The 17476-nt window shown below is 48.0% G+C and overlaps 1 protein-coding gene across 1 annotated transcript in view; it reads left to right on the forward strand.

Annotated features, from left to right (window-relative positions):
- RAB11FIP4 (RAB11 family interacting protein 4) overlaps positions 1–17476 on the forward strand; it is a 200137-nt gene that overhangs the window by 51825 nt on the left and 130836 nt on the right. Inside the window, exon 2 of the mRNA XM_044422076.1 lies at positions 11629–11716. Coding sequence (XP_044278011.1) covers positions 11629–11716 — 88 coding nt within the window. The remainder of the gene's footprint in view (positions 1–11628; positions 11717–17476) is intronic.

Raw genomic sequence — 17476 nt, forward strand, 5'->3', positions numbered from 1 at the left:
AGAATGCATTTTCTTCGCCTTGCCTCTGCTGTTGTCAGTCTTTGTTCAGCGACCTCTGATAGTTCTGCTGCATCAGTCAGAATAGCCTGTGCCAAGGTAGGCTAATGTTTGCCCTAGCCTACTCTGCTGGGGTGCGCTGTGGATAAATGGGAGACCATGCTGGCTGTCCTTGAACTCTGTGGAGAAAAGGCAGGATAAAAATGGAATAGAATAGATAAAGCTGATCTGCTTTGCAGGATTGTTGTAAGGGCTTCTGTGTGGTACTCAGTAGAAGCTCACACATGCTATAAAAAATAAGCATTGAATTCCAAGAGGCAGCATGGTTTGGCTTCCTGCCTGAGCTCTTCAGTTCTCTCTTTCATAGTGGGCCTGTTCTGTGCTGGAGACACTGGCAGCTGCTGGTACGCTTGATCTGATGAAACTGAATTAGGAATTTGTAAGGAATTTGTAAGGAATTTGGTGAGGGTAGGTATCAAAATCTGCAAAGTGACCCAATCCGTCCACCCTGCCCGATTCTAACCTGCCAATGCAGCACGGATGCTGACTCATTCTGATGTGAATTGAGACAGCACCATCTTCGGCTTTTAAAGTGGGCCAGATTTTAGGGTCAGAGGAAGGAGTGAAAATTGGCAGAAAACACATCAGTAAGTTAAGGTTTGCAGATGATACCATTTTACTGGGAGAAAGTAGCAATGTATTGAAACAAGTTCTGATGAAAGTGAAAGAAACCAGTGCAAAAGCAGGACTGCGGGTGAATAGTAAGAGAACAAAAATCACGAGGACAGAACAGTTACAAAACTTTAGTGTCAACAAAGAAGAAATTGACATATTGAAAGATTTTTCAATATGTCATCAGCTCAGTCATCAGCTCAAATAGACTATAGCCATGAAATCAAAAGAAAATTTGGAAGGGCAGCAATGAAGGAATTAGAAAAGATCATCAGGTATAAGAATGTTTCATTGGAGATAAGAGCCAAGATCATTCACACGATCGAATTAATGATCATTATGTATGGGCATGAAAATCAGATAGGAGGAAAGCTGACAGGAAGAAAACTGATGCACTCAGAACATGGTGCTGGAGGAAAGCTTTGCAAATGCCCTGGACTGACAGAAAGATGAACAAGTGGGTCCTAGATCAGATCAAAGCAGAAACTTTCCCAGAAGCAACAATGACAAAACTGAAGCTTTCATACTTTGTGCATGAGAAACCAAAACTCTGAAAAAAACAAACATGCTAGGAAACATCAAAGACAGAAGAAGAAAAGGAAGACCAAATATATGATACATTGACTCCATAAAGAAAGCCACAGTCCTGAATTTGCAAGAGCTGAGCACGGTTGTCAAGGATCTAACATTCGGGCCTTTTCCACTGCTGCTCCCCATTTTTGGAACTCCCTCCCTAGGAAAATTTGCCTGGCGCCATCTTTATTTTCCTTTCGGAAATTCTTTAACACTTAGCCTGAATGCTGTGGCCCTTTTTATATTGCTTTTATAGATGTTTTTAATTTGACATGCTTTAATTGGTTTTAATGTGTTTTACTTTGTTAATATGTTTTATGTATTGTAAGCCACCTAGGAAGGCCTTGGCAATTATAGGCGGCCTATAAATACATGTATAAATAAACATACATTTGGGAGGGCATTCATTCATATGGTTGTCATAGGTTGGAGATGACTTTATGGAACATAACATTTATTTATTTTGAAAGCCAGGCATATTTGTTTAATGTTCAGCCTCAAAATGCATAATTTCCATATATTCAGCCAAACGTTATGCACACAGCACAACACTGGAAGTATGACTACTACTGCTACACAACACTACAAGTATAACTCCATGTAGATCAGGTAGGGAATCAAGAGGCATCCCCCGCTGCTTGGTCAAGGCTGTTGAGGGAATGCCTCTTCCCCGCTTATTTTTATCTTTAGCTCTCCGGTGCTAGAGATGCCGTGAACCCATACTTCAACTCGGCACTTAACAACTCATAAATTACACCTTCCTTTGGGGCAAGGGTGGCAGCTTGTGGCCCCCTGTAGGAGAAATGGCAGTAGGAGGGCAACAGTCCCTTGAGAAGCTAGTTGACATGGTACGAGTGCTTCTTCCCAATGTTGCATCATTAAGTGAAGGGTTTCTGCATGAGATTTCTGTGGTCCAATTTATTTATTTATTTTTGTTCAGTCGCAAAGTTGTGCCCAACCCATCACAACTCCATGGACAACATTCCTCCAGGCCTTCCTGTCCTCCACCATCCCCCGGAGTCCACTCAAGCCCACACGCACTGCCCCAGTGACTCCATCTAGCCACCTCAGCCTCTGCCGTCCCCTTCTCTTGCCATCAGTCGTTTCCAGCATCGGTCAAATGTATAACACTTTCTAAAAAAACATGTTAGATTAGAATGTGGGAGGATCCCCAGGTGGACAAGGCTGACTGCTGTCCACCTGTCTGGGCTTACCTTGAGGGAGGCGGCAAGCTGTACAGCACAAGCTGATGGTCGCTATTGTACCTGCTGTCAGCTGATACGTGGCCATCGGAAGGCAGGTGCGATTATGAGCTCATCCAGAAATAAGTCCTGAGGGTGCCATCACGGGATGACCCTCCACACAGGCCTTAACCACAGAAGCGCTATGTGTTGGTGACTCTCTGTTGTCGCACTTCGGGGGTTCCAGGGCCTGAAGGGAAAATCAGACTTCTCAGATTGACAAGCAGTGGTTTGAGCTTTGTGTCTGGGAGGAATTGGGTTGCTGTTGCTGTGAAGCCTGTTCATACTTGCTTCAGTTCCCCTTGGGCCAGTCCCACATGCACATTAGTAAAGCTGAAACAGCCAGTTCCTGAATCTGGGATTAGGAGACACAGGCTGCAGGCATCCATGTCCTTGGCTTCCTCTCTTTGTAATGATAATGCTGGTGAGATATGCAAGGGTAATATGACACAAAGCTGAAACCTCTCCTCTTCATAGGAGGGAATCTCTGTGCAAGTTGATGAAAAATAGAAAAGGCATCATTGCAGGTGGAGTAGCAGATTAAATAGAGATCTGCAGAAGAGAGATCAAAGGCAAACAGACTAGGTTCTGCTCCAGGACTGAATAAAACTGGCTGGAACATCAGTTGACTGCTTTCCCCTGCCTGTGGGAGTTTTACTGCTTTTGTTATAGTAGAAATGTCCCTATCACTCAGTCACATAAGCAACCTGAACAGGAAAGCTAGACCACCGAGAAAGCTCATTTTTGCCCATTCTTTCTGGCTTGTTGTTAAATTGCTTTTGTTTGCTGACAGGGATAAATGTTCCTACTGACCCTCCAAAGGAAGTATCTGGAGCAAAAGTGCAGAAGGGCCAAATTCCGGGCTTGACCTTCCATATGTGTCTAGTAGTCCAGATGGCTTATGCTGCCTCCGGTATCTGAGGCATTATGCAGGGATCATGAGCAGGAGGCGCTGTTGCACACACTTCCTTGTTGCGGATTTTCTGTGAGTAACGGGTTGGTGACTGTGTGGCCAGAATCTTGGACTAGATGAACCTTTGGTCTGATCCAACATGGCTCTTCTTAAGTTTTACTGCTTGGCACTCAGCTCAACAAAAGACAGCTGCCCATGGTGCTGAACAAATATTACTTTCTGTAAAAGCAAACATACATGTACTGGTCTTGCGGGGTGGGGTGGAATCCCAAACTCATTGTTGGGCAATGCCTTACTGGGACTGCCCCAAATTCCACAAACTTGTGCAAGCTCGCAAGTTCTCCAAAACTGTCCATCAGGCCGAGTAGTATGAAAAGCAAGGGGAAAGAAGGAAACAAGTAGCCAAATATTTGCCCAGGTGTTGTGATCTGTGCTTTACATTGGCCCAGACTCAGAATGGAGACTTGCAGTTTGAATGAACTTGCTAGTGGCAGGTGTTTCAGGTATTAGTCCTAGCAATGCATTTTGAGATAGAGAAGAAATGGCTGATCTCCATTTCCCAAAAAGAAATACCAGATGTAGCTCTGATCTGCTCTCCTATTCTGAAGGAACATCAGCCCAATTTGTGTTTATAGCACATAGTAACTACCAAAATTAGTTGTTCTAATTTTGTTAGTGATTAGTGATCCAATCCTACAGACTTTTTGAGTGAGATAGTATTATTCTCTCTCATAATATCTGCTTTTTCCAGATATGACTGTGGCAGTACCTGCCTTTGATACATCTAGTCTGGGTTATTGTAATGCACTCTGTGTAGAGTTACATCTGAACTGCCCTCAGAAACTTTAACTGGTCTGGAATATGACTCCAAGGAGTGGGTCCTCATCCATGAAATCATATCACACTGCTTTGCAACAGCTGCCAGTTTGTTTCCAGGCATAATCTAAAGTATTGATAATTAATTATCTTTGAAGACCTAAATGCATTGTGTACAAGATACTTAAGGAACAATTTCTTCCCATACTAACTGGCTCACTGCCTAAAATAGCCTTCCTTGACCCGTGTTATCCAGAAGTTTTATGCCTTGACTCCAAACATTCCTATCCCTTGGCCATGCTAGGATGGGCTAGGATTTGTCTTGTGGGGCATCTCTGCTTTCTGTGGCTTCCTGTGTTCTGAGTTGTTTGAAGAGGATAGATAACCCTTGAATAACCCTAGATCAGGCTGTGTTCAATCAACCCATGATGCTGGGTTTGTATGACATGTGAAGCTATGGGCATGTTACCATCTTGCATATTCAAAATGGCAGCTGGCATGCTCTGCTAAACCCTGAGAGGAAATTAAGTCAAGGTGGATTAGCATTACACATGAATGTCTTTAGGATGATTCTCACCTGTTTGTGTCTCTTTTGTTTTTAAAAGAGAAACTTCCGGTACTGGATTTCCCTTGTGCTCACTGGCACAAAATGTTGCAGAAACTTAGCACTTATATAACCCAGAGGCATAGATAAATTAGGATTTTTGCCTCAACAAATGCTGGACAGGTTTGTCAGGGCTTTAAACACACATATATTGTGATATTTCCAGAAATCATCGCTAGAGGGATTTACCAGAAGGTTATCAACAAGAAGGAAAGGCAATTATCCAGTGACCATACGAGATTTGAATATAATTGTCCCAAGGGATGGAACTGAGCTTTTTAGGGGCATTTTGCACATAGATAACTTCCTTGTGTTGTCAATCACACAGACAAATGCCGTGGTGAAGGGGGAATGTTGAAATCATACTTCCATTTTTCAACCCTGGAGAAACAGCAATGCCATGCGGATTAAAACCAGAGGAAACCCAGTGTGCAAAGCAAAGCAATCCTCACAGCTTCATCGAGGGACCTTTATCAAGCCTGTGGTGGTTTTGCTCATATTGAAAAAATCACAGAATGGAGAATCTAGGCCATGTCCGGATTTGGTGCCTGCGTCTTCGGCTTTGTTTGCTGCCTTCCTATCTCTTTAAATGTGCATGCTCACAGTTCTTAATTTCAGAAACTCTCCTTTTTTAAATTCCACTCCATAAACTATTTATTTATTGATTTATTATAGGCTCTGGGCGGTTTACACAAGACTAAGACTAACAATGTTTAACATTTGACTAAAAACAAGCATATGAAATAAAACTGATCTGGGAAGGCCTGTTGGAAGAGATTTATCTTGCACTCGCTCTTGAAAGTAGCAATTTGGAATATCCAATGCATTTTTCCCAGCAGACCATTCCATAGTTGAGGGGCACCCACTGAGAAAGTACTCTGGTCACAGGGCTCTTACCATGAATTTGATCATTCGTTGATCAAATTGTGCAATGGTTGCACTGGAACCGGTGCAATGGTTCTATCTTTTCTTCCCTAGTGAGAAGTGGTGGAAAAACATGGGAGGGTTATAAATGGCAGGTGACTATTTGTCCTCCCCCGACCACCTCAATTGCACAGTCGGCCTCATCTGAAAGCGCCCCCATGTCTTACTGTTTTCCTTACTTTTCCAGCAGAGGTTCCCTTTTTCCTCTGGCCTTTGCACGTATGCACACAATGCTACACCAAATGGAAACATGGGAGTATTTTAGGAACCAAAAAGTACTTAGATATGGAGATGGACTGCAACCCCCCCGGCCCTCCCCCCACAAGCTTCACAGCAACTCTTTGTCTCTCCAAGGGAATAGCCCAGTATTTTCAAAGGAAGAGGCTCCTTGAGGTGACACAGCCTCGCCACTGTGTCTCAGAGTAACCTTCATGCTATGGAAGAGGCTTGTGCAGCCATGTTCTTTTTGACTGTATAGAAACAGAGCGAGTCAGAAGGGGCTTCCCGGGCCATCTAGTCTGACCTCCGGCACCAGCCGGCTCCGCTCACGACATGCCCACCATGTGGACGTCCAGCCTAATCTTGAACACCCGCACCGATGGGGCCTCAACGACCTCTCTTGGAAGCCCATTCCACACCCTCGGGGTCCTGACTGTCAGGAAGTGCTTCCTGGCATCCAAATGGAACCTTGGCTCCCTGAGCTTTGCTCCATTGGCGCGCGTCCTGCCTTCCTCTGCAGGGGAGAACAGGTCTCTACCCACCTCCGTGTGACATCCCCTCACATACCTGTATGTCGCCAACAGATCCCCTCTGAGTCTCCTCTTCTTCAGGCTGAAGAGACCCAGTTCCCTCAGTCTCACCTCATATGGCTTTTCCTGCAAACCGGCCACCAACCTTGTGGCCCTACGTTGCACTGACTCTAACCTGGCTATATCCTTCCTGTAATGAGGGGCCCAAAACTGAGCACAGTACTCCAGTTGTGGGCGCACCAGAGTCATATAAAGTGGTAGTAATACCTCTCTTGATCTAGAAGCCACACTTCTGGCTATGCAACCAAGGGTGGCATTTGCCCTCTTGACCACCACATCACACTGCTGACTCATGTTCAGCCTGCAGTCAACCAGTACCCCGAGGTCTCTTTCACAAGTGCTGCTCTCCAGCCACTTGTCACCTAACCTGTATTTATGATAGCTATTCCTGTGCCCCAAGTGCAAGGCCTTGCACTTATCCGCATTGAACGCCATCCTGTTGTCTCCTGCCCACTTCCATAGTCTGTCCAGATGCTTTTGGATCTGGAGTACCTGCTCCTCAGTTGTGGCCACTGCTCCAGTTTTAGTGTTGTCTGCAAATTTGATCAGCAGACTGTTCACCCCTTCTTCCATGTCGTTAATGAAAAGATTAAACAGGATCGGTCCCAGGACAGAGCCCTGGGGGACCTCGCTTGTCACTGGCCACCATCCTGATGATTCCCCGTTAATGGTTACCTTCTGCTTTCAGTCAGTCAACCATGCCCTAATCCACCGGACAGTGCTTTGGTGTATCCCAAAACTCCTCAGTTTCTCCACCAGGATATCATGGGACACTTTGTCAAAGGCCTTGCTGAAATCCAGGTATACCACATCCACTGTATCCCCTCCATCTAGCCATCTTGAAACCTTGTCATAGAATTCCACAAGGTTTGTCTGGCAGGACCTGTTTTTGCGGAAGCCGTGTTGTGTGACTGTCAGCCTCCCTTCCCTATCTAGCATCACTAGATCTCTCTCTATTATGAGCCTTTCCATTGTTTTTCGTACAATGGACATAAGGCTAACAGGTCTATAATTCCCCATGTCCCTTCTACTACCCTTTTTGAACATTGGGACCACTGATTGGGACCTCCAGTCCTCTGGAACTTCACCCGTTCTCCACGAGGCCTCAAAAATGGAGGCCAGCGGGCTTGAGAGAACCCCTGCCAACTCTCTAAATACTCTCAGGTATAACCCGTCAGGGCCTGGTGCCTTTGTAATGTCCAATGCCCTGAGGAGCCCCTCGACTTCAAGGAAGGTGACTCTAACCTGTGCCCCTAAGTCCCCGGCCTCATCTAATCTCCTATGTGGATATCCCCCGTCCTGCTTTGGGGAGAACACAGAGGCAAAATAGTCATTTAGTATCTGTGCCTGTTCCGTCATATCAGTCACTGGATCTCCTTCCTCCTTATTTAGTGGTCCCACCACTTGTCTCCCCTTCCTCTTCCTATTTACATGCTGAAAGAAGCCCTTTTTGTTGCTCTTGATATTCTTGGAAAGTCTCAGCTCGTAATCAGCCTTAGCCTTGCGAAGAATTCTTCTGCAACGGGCCTCCTCCTCCTGGTATACCCTTTTGTCTATTTGCTCCCGTGCCCATTTCCTATGGAGGTTCCTCTTTCATCTAATCCCTTTAACCACCTCCTTTCGCATCCATGGCGGCACTCTCCTCCGCCTCCCCACCTTACTGACTAGAGGTATTGTCAAGGCTTGCGCCTCCAAAACCTCCCTTTTGATTGCTCTCCACCCCTCCTCAACTCGCTTACCTTCCAGTAACCTATCCCAGGAGGCTTTCCCCAGTCTGGCCTTCAGTTGGCCAAAGTTGGCCCTCTTGAAGTCCCAGCTTCTAGTGCTCGACCTGCTGCACGTCTCCAGTCCCCTGATCTCAAAGCAAAGGATGGAGTGATCACTCGCATCCAGAACTGCCCTAATCTGTACTTCATCTATCAGCTCCTCCCTATAGGTCAAGACCAAGTCAAGGATGTTTTCCCCCCTCGTCGCCTCTCGGACCCTCTGTGTGAAAAACCCTCCCTCTATAGCTTCTAGGAAGCAACGTGACCTGGCTGTCACCACCGAGTGAGTCTCCCAAGTAATATCCGGGAGATTGAAATCTCCCATAATTACTGTGTCTCTCCCCCGAGATATCCTTAGAATCTGGCCTGTCAGGACATCATCCAGGGTCTCAAGTTGACCTGGAGGGCGATAACATACCCCCACTGTGAGGTCTCTTTCCCTGTCAAAACCCCTAAGTTTCACCCAGACTGCCTCTACCGAATCCCCATCTGTGCTACATTCTATCTCACTGCATCCTAGCCCTTCCCTGACGTATAAAGCCACGCCCCCACCCCTCCTTCCCTTCCTGTCCTTTCTAAAAAGGTGATACCCTTCTATGTTCACATTCCAGACTTGCCCTTCATCCCACCAAGTTTTTGTGATTCCCACCAGGTCATACCCTCCTATTCCCAGGAGAGCTTCAAGCTCTTCCTGCTTATTGCCCATGCTCCTAGCATGGGTGTACATGGACCTCAACTCCTTCCCACTGCTTCCTTTCCTTGGAGTTCCCAGCCTCCTCCTTCCTCCCATCCTCCCTGATACCTGGCCCCTCTCTGTAGGAGTCCTGTCAGTCCCTGGAGTACCTCTAAAACCCTGCTCCCAGAGCCCTGATCTCCCCCCCCACACTTGTCCAGTGCAGACATATTTCTGTGGGGCCTGAACCCACCCTGCCCCTGGCTCAGTTAAAGTCTTCCGGACGAAGCTCACTAGAGCATTTCCAAAGGACCTTTTCCCCATCCTTGTGAGGTGTAACCCGTCCCTTGCCAGAAGTCCATTGGCAAGAAACCGAGTGCCGTGGTTGAGGAACCCGAAGTGTTCCTTCTGGCACCACACCCTAAGCCAGTCGTTCACCTTGGAGACCCTCCTGTCCCTTCCTGGCCCAAATCCCCGGACTGGTAAGATTGACGAGAAGGCCACTTGGGCCTTCAGCTCCCTGAGTTTCTTCCCCAAGGCCTCGAAGTCCCTGGTGGTCCCAACCACACCCTGCCTGGCTACATCGTTTGTGCCCACATGGATCACCAGGAGCGGCTGGTGACCCCCAGAGCGAACAAGACGCTCCACTCTGTCCTTCACATGCCGGATGCGTGCGCTCGGCAGGCAGCAAACCTCCCTTGTCTCCAGGTCGGGGCGGCACACCGCTGCCTCAGTGCTCCTCAGCAGGGAGTCCCCAACAACAATCACCCGCCGACGTGTCTTCCTGGTGGTGGTGGGCGGCCGTGCCCTGGCCCTCGCCTCTCCTGCAGCGGCCCCCTTTCCGCTTGTCGTCCCAGGCTGGGGGTCCTGCCTCATCAGCCCCAGCCTTCCCAAGTGGAGAGAACCTGTTTCCCAGCTCCAGATTGGTGCCAGGAGAAGTGTGACATACCTCCATGTCTCCGCGGCTGCTCCTCTTGTGGCCTCTCCCTCAACCCTCTGTCCAGAGGGGGGCTGCTCCTGGGGGGCCTGGAGAGCTCTCTTGGCCCTCAGGCACCTCACCTCCTCCTCTAGCAGGGTCTCCAACTTGCACCAAGGGCAAGTGTAACCCTGTCTCTCCTGGGGGAGAAGGGCGAACATGTCGCAGTGGACAGCAACACCCGTGACTCCCGCCAAGGCCATCTCCTGGTCTGCCATCGGTATCCCTTTCGAGACCTTACCTTGGTCCCCTGCCTTGTTTGTCCTGCAGTTCCTCTCACTCGCCCACTTCTCCCAGACAAAAACCCACTCGCACACACACACAAGGATAAAATAAACTTAAATTGATAAAATAAACTTAAATTTAAATTGGAGGAAAAACAAAGCAAAGCACCGCACAAAAAACAAACAAAAACCTCTGCGTCTCAGGGAAGGGAGTCCCTGGACAGCCCAGGCCACAGCTAAGGGATGCAGACAAGGGACAACGCCTTATCAGTCCCTCAGGCCAGTGGCTACAACTCCCAGAATAGCTGGCTGGGGATTGCTGGGCATTGTAGCTGAACCCATATGCAGTGTGCCAGGTTGTAATGGCTGGATGAGAACATGGCTACTTTCTTTGCTGACTGGCTCACCTGAGACGCTCCAAACTGCCTGGGATCAGCTCCTGCTTGTGTATCATCTTTCCATTGAAACTGCGTCCAGGACAGTATGGGAAGGAGCTGCTTGCATATGCCTCGAGGCCTTCCTGCTCCCCAAGTATACTGAGATTGGGGTGCACTGTCGAACTTCCCTTCAGACCATCTCCAGACTGCCCCCAGTTCCAGCCACAATATTCGGTTCTCTTCATTCACTTGTATGGGTCCTCTCAGAGCCATTCCACAGAGTAAGCATGGACTGTGCAGGCATTATGCACATGGTGTACGTCATCACATTTGAAGTTGAAAATCTATCGCATCATGTATATGTGCATTCCAAACACGCTGGCCGGTTGCAGCTCCTGGATACCTGCTCTCTGTACAGACGGGAAGCAACGCATCTGAGCCTTTCAAACCTGACGGTGCATCCTGAATAGATCCTCTAGGAGTCCTTTTAATCTTTCGTACACAGAGCAGCCTTAAAGTTGCAGAGGTTCTCTTCCTCTTTCCTTTTTCTCTCTTTTTGTGATCACCAGCCTAAATGATCCCCCTCAAGTATTTGTACGTAAAAAGCCAATGGAAATTTTCAGGCTTATGTTGTGAAGAAGGCAGGGAGTAACCGGGCTGCTCCCCAGATATGCTAAGACGGCTTAGCATATCATTTTCCGAGGGGATGCAGTTTAAATATTTGGTGAATTCATGAGGTTCCATCCCTGTCAGTTATCATTCAGCCCTGCCACAGCTCTCAGCTTTTGCCACCCCACTCCTCTACATCAGATACCTGCTGAATACCCATTGGATTAAAATGGGTCTCTGTGTTTGAATCTGTATGTGCTCCTGCATGTGCTCTTCTTCAGGGAGCACAAGGCAGGAATCGAAGCATCCTTAGGACCAGGTTATGCTGTTGTAACTCTGGGTATATAACTCACATTGCCTTCTTCCTTAATATTTTAGTCTCCTTTCCCACCCTCACTTTCCTGGAAAAAGATGTTGCTCATTCCCTAATTGTTTATTCTACTGTTTTTTCAAGGTGGAAAAATTTGCCAAATACTTGGATCCAAATGCCCTGGGCAAGATTAACTTCAAAGATTTCTGTCATGGAGTGTTTGCTATGAAAGGTAGGTGCTGTTCTCCTCCTCCTCCTCACCTCCTCCTCCAGGATGTTCAAGGCAACTTAATGAACCTCTGGGTGATTTCCTTCTCCATCCCCTTATCTGTAGCTCCACTGGTACTACAGGAGTAAGTGCCTCCAATCAAACTCCTGAGGCAAATATTGAAAACCTTGATAATGTGCATGTTTCACTGTGCCGCAGTGGAATCACTGAAACAAGGAGCCCTATTTGGTGGCTCTGTGCATCATGCACTTTGAAGTGCTGGAAGGGAAAGGGCCCAGTCCCAGTGGCTCTGCCCCCATCACATCCCCATCACGCAGCCCAAAGGACAACGCCTGGAGCAGGCAACCTGCACGCATGCAGAGCTGAAGACGGGAAGGAGAGGGGTCATACACAAAAGCCCACGGTGGCCCTGGACATTCGGCTGCCGTTATGGCTCCTCCATGTACATGGCTGTAGTCTGACCTGAGGCACATGCTGTATCCCAGCTGTACATCTGCGCAGGTGTGTTCTGGCCCCCTGTACACCTTGTTCTTGCACAAAGCAGGGGCAGGGGCCCACTGAAAGAGAGACAGGAAAGAGCCTGAGGGGCAGCAGGGTGAAACCCCCCTTGCCACTTTCTTACCCCACTGCTCTCCAGCATGGAGGCTTCTTTCTCCTGGCCCAGCTTTGATACCAGGAGTTGAACTGGCATGGCGGGAAGCTGCGGAAAGCTGCAGAACGTAGGGCAACATGGTATTGCCCGCTCTCTTCTTTTCATGCAGCAATACCATGTTGTAAGCCATCTAGTGCATGGCAGATATTTTGGACTATAGCTCCCATCATCCCCAGTCAGGGTGACCAGTGGTGAGGGAACATGGAAGCTGTGGCCCTAGATTGCCCACCCCCTGTAGAGACAGAGTGGTAGACCCTTGCTGCCCTCGCTTTATATGTGAACAGAGCATAGATATGGGCACAACACACGTGCCTGTTCCACCATATCGAGTTTGGCCTTTACGCGCATCTCTGAAAAGCAGAAGATGTACATTTGCCCTTAAGACATTGGGCAGAGAGCGCTGGTTGTGAGCGGCAGCCGTTAGATCATCTCCGGGAGAAAAGCAGATTAAAAAGTCGCCCTCCCTTTGTTTTTGCACCCTCAGTCTCTCAGGGCAAGGTCAAAGGCAATTAAACATCCAAACAAAACGCTTCCAATCAACTGTGTAATTGGCTTTCGATCATGCTGCCTTCTGAACAGTGACATTTGGCAGCCATCAGACCTGTCCTTGATGAGCCACCTTAGCTCAGCCCTGGCCAGAGACCTGCCATACATTCTGCAGTCGTGCTTCTGTTGCATGGATGATCATCTCCTCTTCCACCTTGTTCGTCTTCTTCCAAGCCAGGGACAAGTAGCCACGTACATTTCTGAATCTTGCAGTGCAGTCAGGTAGGATCAAAACCCTTCTTTCCTATCTAATAGTGAGGCATTAATTTCGCACATTGGCATTTTCTAGGCTGCCAGCCAAGGAAGCGCCTGCATAAGGAAAACATATGTATACATGTCTGAGACTCGCCTGGGTCAATGCATTCACCTGACTGTATTGCGCTCTCCATGCAAACCTCCCAGGGTGCCTGTAAAGAAAGGAAGATGAAGACGTGACATTCATGGCTAAGCAGCAGCTCATCTGGCTTGGCAAATGGGACCTGGGGAAGTTCTGTTCATGGAGCTCAGCAAAAATGCTTGTCAGGGTAGTTGCTGGAGGACAGGAGCAGGCAAGGGCACTTACCAGTGCCCAGCTTACTAGTGGCTGGGACCGCTTTGGGATGCAGGATGCAGAACCGGACGGACTTCGGGACCAGCCCAGCAAGCCTCTAAAAATGTGCCTGGATCAGAGCTCACTGGGGAAGATCATGCACATCATTCTGAGTTCTTTGGAAGAAGGATAACAGCCTTCCCCAACCTGGTGCCCTCCAGATGTGTGGGACTGCAACTCCCAGCATCCCCGGCCAGTAGTTGAGGATTGTAGGTGGTGAAGTCCATGGAGGGCACTGGGTTGGGGTACACTGTGACAGATGTTACTAATGAACTGCTACAAAAAGACAAGTGCTAAGACAGGCAAATCTCCCACCCAGAAAAGACAAATCTGCAAAACCCATGGAAGAGCTTTGGAAGGTGCTGGATCAGGAGGAATGGGGCAGGCCTATCCTCATATGCACGCACAGGCACAGAGAGAGGGAGAGGGCAGTGTAAAGCAATAATGCTTCCACCACTGCTTCTTTCTTGGTTCTAACATCCACCCTCTTGCACTGGGAGTATATGTTTGCTGTGTGGCAGGGGAAAGAGAGGAGGAGACAGCAGGAATGGAGAGGAAGAAGGAAAAGAATGTGCGATTGCCTCAATCCTATTTGGTCATTCATCTTAACAGTAAAAATAGAAATGTAAGCCAGGAGTGGGCCCACACCTACCTGTAAGCAGCCCTTCCCTTTGACATCTGCATGGAAGCTACACACGGAGGTTTCCACGGCAGCCAGAATGCTGACAGCACATGCTTCTGGCTCCCTTGGAGACCTCCGAGAGTAGCTTGCCTATTTACTTGAACCATATGTCAAACCCCTGAACTTGTCTCTTGTCCCCCATATAAAAGCTGTGTTTGGGCTGCAAGGCAGCAAGCATTAATGGGACACCAGGCCAGGTGACTTGAAGATCAATATAACTCTATCCAGGGATAGGGAACATGTGGCTCTGCAGATGTTGGACTGCAACTTCCACAGTCCTTCATCACTGGCTCTGCTGGTTAGGGCTGATGGGAGTTGCAGTCCACCACATCCTTCTGGAGGGCCCCACCATCCTTCTGTAGGGGAGGCCAACATGACAGGAACAACCATGCATGGCCATGTTTGCCAGGCCTTTGTCCGTCCAGAGTCCCCTTCTTTTCTTCCACTGGAGTGGAATGAATTGCCATTAATCCTTCATTATCTTCATAAGCCTTTGGCTAAAGGAACTGCTGTACTGTTACCGTGAGGTTGTGTATGGCTTACTATGGAAAGGAGGGTCTGACTGATGACTGGAGATATTGTCCCTATAATGAATTACAGTAATGGATGCCCTCCATTACACACTTTGCATTCACTATTGTTTGACTGTTTTCTTCCTTCCTTCCTGATACCTCACATTAACAAATGCAAGCCCTCCACCCCTTCCTACTCCAGGCTCCTGCAGCGAGCTTAGCTGTGTGACTGAGGCTCATTTATGCTTCAAAGACTCTCTGGAGACACGGTGGCATGAGACAGCTTGAGGGCTAATGAGCTTTTGTTGTAACATCTAAAGGGTATAAACAGAAAATTAAATTACCTTCAGCAACAGGACCATGGAAGGACCCTTGTAAAGAAAGAAAAATAACAACTAGAAATATATTATGATAATTACTGTGTAAAACCATTACTGTGCTGCTTGCGAAACTAGCACAATATGCATCAGGTTACACTCATACAAGCTGTTTTCCGCTGCTGAGGTCAGAATAAGTAAGTAATAGAGGAATGAATTCTGCCGTTGTGCAAAGCTCCTTCCAATTGTCTTCCAAATGCAATTGGAAGAATAGCAATCTTCCATGGAAATTCAACATGGAAAAGTAGATGTTACCACTGTTACCTATTTCTTTGTCTAAATCAGGGGTGGGCAACTTGTGATCCTCCAGATGTTTAGGCCTGCAACTCCCATCAGCCCTAGCTAGCATAGCCAATGGTGAGGGAAGGTGGAAGTTGTAGACCCAAACATCTGGAGGGCCACAAGTTGCCTGTCCCCTGGCCTGACTGAGCCTGCAGGTGGTACATGAACTGAAAGGTACCATCACTGAGCACCACTGCATGGGGAAGATGACTCAGTGCCCTTGGCAAACACCAGAGGAGGGAATTTCAACACCAGGCATGTGGCTGGCCGCTGGGTGGCTAGCAGTGCCCCCAAAGGTACAGGCCACAGCATTGTTGAGGGTGTCTCTTGAGGAGCCTGCCAGACCTAAAGGATTATGCTTCTAGAGTCAGCTTTAGGAGGCCTGCGCACATGCTTGGAGACTCCACTGTGGCCACACAGGGTAAAACCCAGTCATGATCCGGAGGCCACCTTGGAAGTTCTGAGCAGCGTGCGGTTCTGCGCTAGTTGTGCCACAGGTGATTGGAGCACTTTGGGAATGTGCCATAGTTCGCCACAATGCACCACGATGGTTCATTATCCCACTCTAAAACACGTAAGCCTCAGGAGATACCCAACTTCCCACAGCCCACCTAGTCAAGCCAAGCTCCTCACATGTCACATATTCCAGATTGTGTGACTTTCTGGTCAGCTACTCCTGTGACACCTCTCTTACTAACTGTATCACTATCCCAAGGGAAGAAGGAAGGAAGCAGTGAGTGTATGATGGCACCTGGAAAGGGAAGTGCTCCACCGTGGAAGGAACTGAACCACCCCAAAGATTTCAGCACCTTGTTTTTGCAAGCACTGCTTGTACCCTCATCTCCCCTCCCCCATTCCTTACTTTTTCTTTGCTTCGGAGCCCATCTGTTGGGGAAGGCAAGTGAAGCTTCTGCTGAGGCGGTAAACCAGGCCAAGCAGCAGACGGGGGTTGGTCTGCCTGCTGGCCACCTGCTAGACCCCACCTTCCCTTCCCACTACAGCAGCGTTTGAGTCTTGTGAAATGGGTTCACCCACAGGTCCTGGCCCCTCTGTTGTCTCACTGCCTTCTCCCCAAGGCAAGAAGAACCTGCTGCACTGCTTCAGCCGTGCGGGTGGGTCTTCAGACTTCAACCTCTTTTCCCTCACTCTTGCAGGGCACTGGAAGCACCACAGGGAGGAAGAATGGGGAAAGCCCACAGAAACAGTGGGAGAGGAGGGCTGCTTTGTCAGCTGGCTGGCCTTGCAGGGAGGGTCACACGTGTCCTGGGGCTCTGCACACACAGCACGACTCCTCCGGTGGGGAAGGGTTGGCTCAGCATAAACACGCATGGACTGGCTTGAGCTGCAGCTCCACAAGGACTGCCTGTGGTACCGGATGGAGGCTCCTAAGGGTGGAAAAGAAAGTTGCTGCTTGCTGCTTAGGGATGCACATTCTTAATGCCATCGTTGCTTTTCAAAATTCATTCTGATCAAATGAATCTCAAAGTGATCTAACTTTTTGACCTTTACTCTCAGTATTCACCTATGCACATTAGCGTCCCTTCCCTCTTTAAATGTGTTTTTAAAGAAAGAAAAACATACACTTTTTTAATGAAAAGTTACCCATCTCAAATTGATCATGTTTGAAAAACCACCTGCCTGTTTAAGTGTATATGCTCCAATTCAACTTTGTATCCTGCGTATTCTGCCATTCCTGCTATATTTTTCTCCTGATTTTCTTTTGCTCACCACTTTTTAATGTATGTGTTTGCTCCACAAGATGTGACTAGGAACAGCTTGTCTCAGAAGTCAGTCTCAGTGTTTAATGGGACTTATGCCCAAGTTAATGGGTGTAGGATTACCAGCAGAAGAAATATAATAGCATTCCTCTCAAATCCACTCAATGCATGTTTAAAAAGTTACATAGCATTTGAAATGATACTTTTGAATGCATAAGCCTCTGATCCCCACCCCTCTCCTTTCCAGTGCTCCTGAATCTAAGGAGTTTTACAATGAACAGGAACAAAAGGAAACTTAGTTGTGGCATGGAGCTGAAATCTATATGAAGGAAGAGTAGAAAGAAGTTTGCAAAAGTGAACTCTAGTGAGGATAGTGAACTCCCCCCCCCCCAAAAAAAAAGCTGA

This window comes from Varanus komodoensis, unplaced genomic scaffold (genome assembly GCF_004798865.1).
Source record: "Varanus komodoensis strain SLA01 unplaced genomic scaffold, ASM479886v1 scaffold12, whole genome shotgun sequence".
In the NCBI taxonomy this organism is placed as follows: domain Eukaryota; kingdom Metazoa; phylum Chordata; class Lepidosauria; order Squamata; family Varanidae; genus Varanus; species Varanus komodoensis.